The 11308-nt window shown below is 40.0% G+C and overlaps 1 protein-coding gene across 6 annotated transcripts; it reads right to left on the bottom strand.

The window, feature by feature from the left end:
* Positions 1-548: 548 nt before the first annotated feature.
* Positions 549-10848, bottom strand: RB195_012509 (uncharacterized protein; the record flags this gene model as incomplete). 6 transcript variants are annotated; one of them, XM_064194403.1, is made up of 21 exons in its annotated part: positions 549-799; positions 1647-1779; positions 2265-2759; positions 2826-2916; positions 2977-3157; positions 3684-3795; positions 3963-4058; positions 4476-4565; positions 4622-4709; positions 4768-4908; positions 5091-5235; positions 5292-5487; positions 5602-5715; positions 5878-5967; positions 6108-6314; positions 6361-6474; positions 6535-6686; positions 7928-8059; positions 8178-8240; positions 10356-10430; positions 10749-10821. In XM_064194403.1, 21 exons carry the CDS (start codon positions 10819-10821, stop codon positions 549-551), a joined length of 3039 nt encoding a protein of 1012 aa, XP_064051985.1. The 6 variants fall into 6 exon arrangements, with proteins under 6 accessions (XP_064051985.1, XP_064051986.1, XP_064051987.1 ...); XM_064194406.1 differs by having other exon boundaries at positions 6361-6462; XM_064194405.1 differs by having other exon boundaries at positions 1647-1773; positions 6361-6462.
* Between the last annotated feature and the right edge of the window lie 460 nt (positions 10849-11308).

Raw genomic sequence — 11308 nt, 5'->3', positions numbered from 1 at the left:
TGCCCAAATATCCCGCCTAAATATCCTAAACTCAGCAAAGATCATGCAAAAACCTATTACATATTGACATATTCACACTTTTACACGTACATATATGGCTAGAGGTTAACTAAAATGCGTAATAATAGAATTCTAGTACATGAACTATATTCGAACCGAAGTGCTGATAATAAAAAGCATCTGAGCAAACTAAACGAGCGGCTCCTAAACGACATCAAATCGTAGCAATAAGCACAAAACAATATTAATCGATGTCGATTAACAATAAGCGCGACCTATTACTGCAAAATCTAGCATTATTAAAATAAAAATGTTTCTTGTGCGTTGTCAGGCATCAGTACAAAATCACCCGAGGAAAAAACGATACACAAGAAGTGCTTCTAGGAAAGATCAACAGTAGGAAAGAACAAGTTTTCAGTCGTTCGTGTCACCTGTGGGAGAGCATTTCGAGAGGAGACGCAGAGGTTGCAATATAGATCAGGCTACGATGCTCATCAGTGCTCACATAACAAAAAAGAAAAACAAGGCAACAAGGCAATTTTGTATAGTTATTGAGCATCAGCCGCCACTATATCACTTTCACGAAGAGATTCTTGAGTCATGCTGCAGTACCCGCCATCAACACTGGATTGTTGTCCCGTGTACTGGTTGCTAGGCTTATATAGCAGTGGCCGCGAATGGCACTGAATTTGTAACATTTGTTGTTGTTGCATTGATGACATCACTGGTGACGTCTGCGAATAGTGATACATCGGTTCCGGATTGACTAACACCGAAAGAGGAGCTAATACGGTTTTTCCTGGAACAGAATCACATACATAATTCTCAGCTCCAACCCTCTCTGACGAGTAGTAATAAACAATAAAATAGACTGTTTTATGTCTATTATTAATTCGACAGCGGCACCATGTTAAAGTCAGCGGAACACGAAACTGACTATATTGAGATCTCTACACGAAAAAGTAGAATTACGGGCGAAGACCACAAGTATGAGTGCACTCAATTGCTCTTATCTGTCCTCAAAAACATACCCTTCTCGATGGAATAGTCCATAGACAAGGATATTTCTCACACCAACTCATCCAACAACACGCAACGTATCACGTATGCAATCGCAGGCACACGCTTCTGGTCTGCAAGCGACAGAACCATCAATCATGCCACCTATGCAGAGCTTCGGTCGCAAAAGTGACACATTGTAGGTAACATTCAATAGGGTGCGTCATTTCCAAAGCCTTTTTTAAAGAACAATTAAGTGGAATTAGGCGTGATCGCGTGGTGAGACATAACATCGTCAATTTTGTGGTAAGATGTCTTTAAATTCAAACTAATTTAGCATATTCATTAACAAGTGCCTGTCCGTGATACCACTTCGTGTTTGTAAGTAGAAACAAGAACAGCTACACCTTGGTGAGCCGATTATATAAAGTGTATGTTGCAGACAGAGCCAGTTTGCATATTAACGAAAGATAACGTAACAAATCAACTCAGCAAAGCAAAAGTTGAAATCCCATAAACATTAAAGTCTTTCGCTGACAAATGGTATGGTCCTCTAAAAAAGAGAAGATTTCCAAGTTCAACTATAACGCTCTCATTAGTTCAATACGGTTTATAGCAAAAACATGGAGGAAAAAGCATGAACTAACCCATATGAGACTGGACAGATATTGGATGAGGAGCGCATGTGACCTGTGTATCCGTACGTTCCGTATCATCGGTACTGTTTACGTTTTCTGATTCTCCGACATTTTCCGAGTATTGTTCTCCAGTTGTCTGATACTAAAATGTGAAAAAAAAGAAACCCACGATACAAAAAATGGTAAGTACAACAAGAACAGATTGTTTTCATTCTCATTTCAGATTGTTCAAGTTTCTTGATTTTAGCCTATAGTAATGTTGGATTTGCCAGGTGAAGTTTTTTGTGGTTTTTTTTGCTCCCAAGATTCTGGAACCTTCAACCGGAAGCGCATCGGTTGTCAACAAGCAGTAGTTCTGTGCAGAAGACTTCCTATTTAGCGCTTGTCTGGCTTCTATAGACAAAAAACTTTGGATAGGCAGTGTCCACCAAAAAAAAAAAAAAAAAAAAAACGGAATGAGCTAAAGAACATAGAGCTAAGTTAGTCAAGGAGCAGACAGTTTTGAAGAATAGCTCAAGGACGAACATTAACGAACAAAGAATAAAAAGAAAACTCAAACATATCGACCTCATTTACTACGAATGATGACGAAAATTGCGAAGAATAGAAAATTGAAGTAGAACCTACCCATTGCCCGTAAATAACCGGCTGATAAGACACAGTCTGCTGTTGTTCTCCTTTTGGAACTTCCACGTACTGATGTGGTGCAGCCATCGGGATAGTGACGGGATATTGCGACCTCATTTGAGGTTGTTGGTAGACTGGCGATTGCACATGTACCACAGGTTGTGGCGTTGGCATATACTGCTGATGAATAGGAGCTTGCACAAGAGCTGGCTGGTATCCCTGATGAACTGGCGCTTGTACAAATCCTGTTGGATACTGTTGAGGCTGTACCATTGGCTGCTGCACTACTTGTTGAGGGTAGATGACTTGTTGATACTGCGTTTGATAGGGAGGATGAACGACTGGTTGATACTGCTGCGGGACGCAATTTATAACTTGAGCAGGGTATTGTTGAGCAGGATACTGTTGAGCGGGGAACTGAACATACTCGGTTTGTGCAGGAATTATCTGAGCATGTTGTTCCAGCGAAGCCTGAGGCATCGGAGCGAGTGGTTCCTGAGATTGACAGTGCATAACAGAAACTGGTTGCTGCATAGGTGGATTTTGTTGCATAGGCATTACGATAGTCGGTTGGGGCGAGTATATATCGACCGACGAAGGTGTCATCATCGTATTCGACTGCGTGTACATTTGTTGTTGGTATGGCGGGTACCTAAAAGAAGCCTCAACATACTCAAGAGCAAGATTTCGAGTACGGCAGTGGTCCACTTACATCATTTCTTCATTAGCTGGGTACTGCACAACTTGTGGGTATTGTTGATAGATTTGCGGATGAGAAGGTGGATTTGAGCCTGATGATCTATAGCTGACTTGACTGGCACGATCCGACAAACTTGCATTGTTAAATCGTTCGACGGTCTCGTCAATAGGTTCACGAGGTGATAAATGAGTTGCTGAAAGTGCATGGTTATCAAAAATAAGAAAATAAATAATAAAATATAAATAAGACGTTTGATTTTTGTGAGTTCCCACGGCAAAGGGGTATTCTGAAAAAAAAAGCTCAAGAAGCAAGAGCCAGAACAAAAAGGAAAGCAAAAGACAAAAAAAATACGGGAAATTTTGCCTTAATACATAAAATGCATATACTATCATATTATATAAAGTTAAAGTTTCTGGCGTTAATCAATCCGCTTGGGATGCGACCCTACGTTCACTTCAATTCAGAATCGTTTGAGGTTTACGAACGTGTATTTGGCCTATACAATGACTTGCGGTAGCTGGCCGATGTGTCAACTCAGTGTTTTTATCCTCCCAGGCAGGTCTGGTACCAATTTATCGACCCCGGAGGGATGAAAGGCTTCGTGAGCACTAGGGCGGATTCGAACCTCCGATCGACCGATTATATTATATATAAAACAAGAATTCAAATATTATATAGAAGGATGAGTATGAATTAATTAATTATTAAAGATGTCTTACAAGATGCTAATGACTGAGTTTGCGCGAGTTTCATCTGAGATCGATCAAAATTTTCGAAAGAACCGCTACCAGACCGATAAATAGCAGGAACGCCGCTGAAGCTGCCAGCCTTCTGAAATCGAATAGTTTAACACTAGTGTACCACACTTAGTGCCCCAAGAAAGAAAACAACAAATATAGAAAACAATTTTAAAAAATAATGGAACAAGACTTCCACTGAAAATTATATTAATGGAACAAGACTTCCACTGAAAATTATATTATGTCAAAGAGACATACTCTCATCATCGTGCCATGATCCATCGTTGCCATCTGGTATGAGTAATGATGTTGTTTCTCGAATGATCGGTTATTAGAATGTGGCCATTGATGGGACTACAATATGCAACAAGCTTTAACGGAATTTGGTAGAAGTCACTTCAAATTTTGAAGAGAATGCACTAATCACATGACAAGAACAAGTCAGAATATACAGTAGGGTCAAAACGACATGAAGCAAGGTGCTGCTGCGTAAGCGGTTGCGCTCAAAGCGGCGGGGTAGACAAAATGATTGAAATCGCCGTAGAATTATCGCGAAGTGCAGCGAAGAATGGTGCTAGCGAAGATCTTGCCACGATCCTAACCGTTACGCTCCACCGCGCTGCTTCGAGCGCAGCTGCTTACGCAACTGCACTGTGCTTCATGTTATATAGACACTACCATCAATGCCATATTTGTAAAGCAAAAAATTAAAAAATGCGTAGCACAGTTTTGTAAGTAGTGTCTTGCATCACTTTTGCAAACACAACACACCGGATTCATTAGATCCGGATCAGCACTTGGATAGAGGTAACCAGTTTCGAACGATTGAGTCTTTCGCTGCATTGTATCTCCAGCACCCATCTGCAACATACTTGTGGGGGACTTCAGGACGAAGAGATGAAAAAACTGTGCAGTACCTCCGCATAGTTCACAAGATTAGGACAGAATCTCCTATTATCAGTGTAAATATTGCTTTGGATCAAGCTAGCGAACACGAAATCAGGTCTAAACCGCTAAACTTCAGTGAGAAGCTTCCATACCAGTAGGAATAAGCCACACATACGGTTTTGTTCTGGATGTTTTGGATACCACCACACATTTCCCGCTGTTGTCGACATTGTGATCAAGACCAAACAGCACGGCTACTCGATGTATCAGCATACGATTGTAGGACGAAACTGGAGGCAGTTTAAGGGACTGCTCTCTGAAAAAAAAAAAACAGAAAAATTAGGAACTGTTTCAACTCGGAGGGATGACTCCTAATCTATCATCAAGAAGATGAAATGGTCACCACTTCTTCCAAACTAGTTGACTATAATATCTCTAGAGGAGAGGAAAATTACGAGTGAAAAGTAGTGAATGTGACAGAAATCTTCATCAACACACCCAAAATCATTGAGAAAGTCTGTAAAAAGTTGCTCCAATTCCAGAATCATAGCACGATCCCTCGCATTTTTATGCAGTGTTGCTGCAATGAATGCACGAAGCTCCATTTCAGTGAGATCAGATGTGTAGTCAGTGTACGACGACTCTAAAAAGAAACCTAAGTATGTGACTTTTTAACTCAAAAAGCTGGTCCGCTTTTACCTCTGCTAAGTGAAGACGAATTTCTGTGAAATCTCGGTGGCACACCCACCCCAGATACAGAGGCATACGAGTTCACCATGGAGGGTGGAGGTGGTCGCAGCCGGGTGTCATCATCCCCACACATCGCCAAACTGCGTACGAGTTGTCGTGCTCGCGATGGGACGGTACCAGCATATGGATGCTTTTCTACGCGTACCTTGGATGAAAACCAATGAATGCGAATGAAATTGGACAAATCTTAAAACTGAATGCTGATGTCATGACAATTCTTCATTGCATTTGAAGCAAACGTTTGAAAGAGTGTACTCACAACGGTTGGGACTCCTGGCATTCGCTCTGGTAAAAGTTCGCGGACAGGTCTTAATTCGTCGCTCTCGTCAGGTATGTTCACGGAAATCGGTTGCGTTCGTACCACTGGCCCGAACTAGAAGGGACTTTTTGAGTAAATAAAATAAACAATAGTAAACAGAACAAAGAACAACAGATTGCCCATACCGGCAACATTGCACACTATTCTTAGGAAAAAAAATTTAAAAAGTCATTAAAACGACAGAAACAATTATGTGGAAATTCTAAATACATTCACCCCGCTTGTTGTCCTGTGGTTAGATGATGGAACCGGCACAAAACAATCAGACTCTTCTGGCATATGGACCGGCATCTGTTGAGTCAATGTCTATAACCATACGAAGTGCAAATTGCATAAAATGGAGAGAGATATATCAAAAGCTGCCAAAGTCTACATGTTATATGTTGAAAAGTGCTATAGAATTAAACAATGAACGCAAAACATCAAGAGTAAAAGGAAACACTTACATTACTTTTTAACAACTTTCTTCTATTCACTATAGCTTCCTGAACCCCATAGCTTCTTGCCGCTGGCACTTGAGACTTCCATGACTTTGGTACAGTTGTTGATGTAATCACTATACCAACGGATTGAGGGCGCTCATGAGAGCTTGAGGACGGACTACATTTCCGCAGTACGTCCACAGAAGATGGGCGATGATTTCCCTCTCGAGACTGGAAAAATATGCTTATTCTACACGAAAATCCGGTGTATCAGTACCTCTTTGTTCGTGGCGATACTCGTTTGAATTTGGACAGATGTATTGGTTGCAGGTTGAAGGTAATCCTCATCGGGTGCTCCTATGAAAATGGGAGAACACGTCTGGAAAAAATCCTGCAACATTTTTATCCTTGGAATTAAATGATGAAAGAATGATGGATTCATGGCACCGACCTCATCCACCGTCATTTGCTTTGACAGCTTCTGCCGTGCATGGGATGTAGATGCCACAGCAATTACTTCTTTCGATTCAGTGTTATTTATACTGCTTGTTGATGGAAGCTCCTCCGCTGACATCGTTCGCTGCGTCAAGTTAGATCGAACTGCTTGAGGAAAAAGATTAAAATAGTAAGGATAATCGCTAAAGACAATGTGGAAATCATAAAAGAATAGTTACGCAGGATATAGAAGAAAAGGAACGATAAGCAAAGAGAGAACCTTAGTAGAAGAGAAAAATGGCGATGCTGGAACGGAAACACAAGAAAACAAGGTTGGCTAGAAACTTCATATTCAATTAGATTTTTCTGCTACTCTTAGAAGAACTAATTAGATTCTTGACTTGGCTTGAGAGTACGTTAGAAAATTCTGGAAGTATCAGGACCGTGATAATAACAGAAGGCGAAATGATCTTTGACGTCAACATGCTGTTTTATCTCTTGTGCTGTAACAAACGCTCGTTTCCGTGTATCCGCTTATGGCATATACTGGAAACCTATTATACTTTCGAAAAATAGTACGAATAGATTTTTTAGCAAGTTAAACAAACAAACAAACAAACAAGTTGTCAAAATGACAAACCATTTTATAAAACATTCGTAAGACTTCGTAAACCACTTCGCAGATAGTTACGCACCGGCTTCCTTTGTATAAATACATGATTGACACTGATCAGATTCGGGTGTATTTCTACGCAGAGGCGCGATGCCCGTTCGACTGGGAAAGGAGAGATAGTAGAACGAATGTGGGCCCTCACAAAGAAGGTAAGCGCGTTACTGCGGTCGCCCTGGCAAACATAAGTAGCGATGTCGTGACATGGTAAAGGATAATCGAACAGCAATCATACATAATGCTATGCCAATTCTCTTAGGATCACAATAATTCAAATGTTGTCCTAAAATTATATAACATTTAGAAGTAGAAGGAATGATTTTGGCCTTTACTCGAAGAAATTGCAAAAATACAGTGAATCGAGAATAACAACTGACATACCAACTCACAAGAAACAATACCAACAGAATGGAATCAAACAGAAATCATGCAACTTACTAGACAGTGATTACTGTGATTATTTTCAACAGGAACGCAGAAATTTTGCATTTAGTTCCCATCTTTCTGCGCAAAACTAAGGGCAATGTTAATAATCAACATGCGATTTCCCGGCTTATACCCGACTTCTTAGACTACTTTACGGCCAACATTGGGTCACCTGGTGCTAGTGTGTCACGAGTTCCGTGCGATTAGCACATGGACTTCCAAAACCCATTTTTTGAAGGAGACAACTAAATTTCTTTCAAAAATGTCATCATGGGTGCATCAAAGTGTTTTTGGTGAGCATAGATTTTAGTACCTGCTGATGCATAGGAAACATTCGGCCGACGCATGCTGCCTCGTTGCACAGAATCTGCCTGCATGCTGAGAGGAGGTGGGACAGAACTGCTGCTTGTTCCTTGAGCAGTGATGTAGTTTCGATGTTGCTCTTCTCAAAATTTCTGAGTACACTCATGCACTCCAACAATAACAATGGTTACAAAACATTTCAAGAATAACAGTTAAAGCCACGCAAAACTCTGATGAACGAGATAGAGAAGATGGCCAACCTGGACATTCAGATGCACAATCTTCTTCTTTTGTTTGACAGCTGCACCCGCTATTTCGATGTGCTAAAAAAGTAACATGCCTACAGTACAAAGCAAAGCCAACAGAAAACCCTACTCGAGCTCACGCTACTTTACTGTGCAACGACCGCCATGCATAATGACAAAAGAGGTTGTAAGGCCAAAATCGTTTTTTTTTTTGTAGTGAACGAAAAAAACAATTAAGAGAATCAAAATTTAGAAAATAATAACTAGGCGCTGAAATAATGAAATGAAGATAACGCTTCCATAAAACTTGTCCTGACTTGTTAGAAGACTTGTCGAGACATGACAAACAATAAATCGTAAAATATATAACTGCAGAATATGCACATCTGAACGCACAGCTAGAAGAGTGTGTGCACACGACGAATGAAAGGCAAAATAGTTGTAGTAAAAAAGGTGTTTCTCACAAATGAGAACGTGTCAAGGAGATCGAAATGGGTCAAAAGAAGGAGAACGGGAAAGACCTTCAAAATATTCGAAAATGTTTCTTAAATTTGGAATGTTGCTGAAAAGGACTGGGACTTTAGGTAAGCGATCGTCGAACTGTTCCCTATCCGTCTTAGCTCTGACTACTATTTGATCTTTTTATTTGACAAACTCAAATGTGCAATAGAATTTTGTTACAGACGTGAAAAAAAAGACGTCCGGGAGGGTTGCGTCTTAAACGAATAAAATTAATGAACATCTGATAGTTAAGTTTAAAAAAGCTAACACAAGAATGACAGAAAGTATTAGGTTGTTGATGCAGATGCAGATTTTTTTAAATGATGCACTATAATGTATCAGTAAAAAGCTTATTTTTCACTTTGTCTGGATGTGATTGAATTGTAATATAAATTGTATTCGTAAAGAATTTTGTGCCCTAGAAATATTGAGTTCGGTCGAAAATAAGTTCCGTTTTGTTTTCTATAAATTTATTGTGATGATGATTTATTGTATTTGTGACGTATTGAGCTTCTCTGCTGACTCTCCCTTTGCCTGACATAGATTTAGTTCCAATATTGATTTCGAACTATTGTCATCGAAGTCTGGAGGGCGACCCCGCTCAATCGGTTATCACCCCTTCATCATACACGCTGCACATTTTTTGAGCTGTAGCCGCAGCACTATTACCTTGATTAAATTCCCGAAGCATCACATGGCGCAAGTTCATTTTTTGATTCTCCATTTTTCGAGGTGAACAAAAAATTAAACAGTGACGCGCACAACACTAGATTGCTGCCTAAATACTAAGCAAAGTTCTGGCTGCGTACCGATAACAAAAATCCCTTGTTTGGGTAACCCATTGTATAAGTAAACAACAAGAGAAGGTACTAAGTACATGTGCGGAAGTTATTTACGATTCAATCTAACAGAAATGTCAAAACAGCAATATCGAGAAATTCACTTCTACGATTCCAAACCTGACGTAAAGCAGACAAAATTACTCAGAACATTATCTTTTCATGTACACTGGATTCAAAAGACGTTTCGTGGTGCCTAGATAGTGGTGCTGGATACACAATAGTACAAATGTCTACCTTACCGTGTTACAAAGTCTTTGAAAAGAAAATTCCATTTATTCAACACGTTTCTTTCTACGTTAACGTCAACATCACGTTTCATTCACGCTTCGACTCTAGTTTAAGCCTAAGCCTACCAAAATTGGCAAGGAATACTAGCACAACAATTTGCAAGGGACACAACCCCTCTGACTCTAAAAACCACCGAGAAGAATTTGTATGGGTCGCTACGCTCTGCTGCCAGTCAGATGAATACTGATGAGAAGCACAGCAGAGATTGGAGGAAAAATCGGCCACTAATGAATTTGCATGGGATGAAAATCTCCCTTTATAGATGAAGAAATACGCACGAATTGTTAAATTTTCTTATCAGTCCGTCTATGAAAAACAAGAAGTCTTCAAAGAAAAGGAAGCTCTCTGATTGGTGCAAATAGCTGGTTGTCCATTTGTTTTCCGATTTGTTGTAAGCGTCGATGCATCCAGTGTAAGAGAGTTAACTTCAAAAGCACAATTTGCAAAGAAGAAGAAAACCGTGATTGATAAATAGCTCTTTTTCTGGATCATCTTTTGGATCTTTTTCTGGGTTTTCTGGATCTGAATTCTACAAAAGAAAACGAAACCGAAAGGGACTCACCAGAAGCACTTCTATCGCAGAGAATAAGGCTATCCTCAGGAAAGTGCTTGTTTTCATCAGCCCTTTGCTGGCCGCCTGAAACAGATAAAAACAAATATATAACATGAAAAAACGTAGCCCTTCCATTTTTAAGAAAGTCTACTGCATTGAGGGTGTTGTTCATTATCACCGCTTTGATTTTTTGATTCTCTGGAAGCAGGGAATCAAAAAATGAAAGCGTGGTAATAAACATGTCCCAGCAGGATCGTCAATACCGACCGAATAGTTCACAAGTGCTGTGGTCTCTGAGGTTTTTTGCTCGGCGTTGATATCTCCTGGATAGATAATTCATCCATTGAAAATTTTAGGAATATTTCTAATTAGAATGTGATTTAAAAGCACACAAAAACTCACCCCCTACAGCAATGTCTGGCTCATTACCGCTATGAAGTGCGGCGCCAGCATCACTGCCGACTACCGGCACCATGCCCCTCTGTCTGCAACACATCAGCATAGGCAGTTGTTCAACATCTCAAATAGGCGCAAGTAGGGGAAGCGAAATTAGAAGAAAAAGGTCATGAGAGAAGAATAGTATAAAAACAAAACACGAGCAACGGAAAGAAAATCAATCCATCTGGACAAATCTAATACAGAGATGTTTCGATGCTGGGAGGATCAGCAAGGACTTAGGAGATTGTCTTGCATATTAGCGATAAGTTAATGGACCAGACACCTGGCTTAACATAAGAAAGACGCATTTGTTCCGTTATATTGTTATTAGAAACGTTACCTCTGTCATAAACAAACAAGAAAAAAATGGCTCGAAGTTTTTGAACCAATAAATGCAAAACAATAAGATAAGAGGAAATTACAACGCGAACAAATCTGACAAGGTAGGTAGGCTCTGACTACTAGGTAGGCATTACTTTTTTATCGTTCTCAGCTTCTTTCTTCCACAGCTAAAATTGCATCGC

Source organism: Necator americanus, chromosome III (assembly GCF_031761385.1).
Source record: "Necator americanus strain Aroian chromosome III, whole genome shotgun sequence".
Taxonomy (NCBI): Eukaryota; Metazoa; Nematoda; class Chromadorea; order Rhabditida; family Ancylostomatidae; genus Necator; species Necator americanus.
This window is presented reverse-complemented; position numbering and strand designations above follow the sequence as displayed.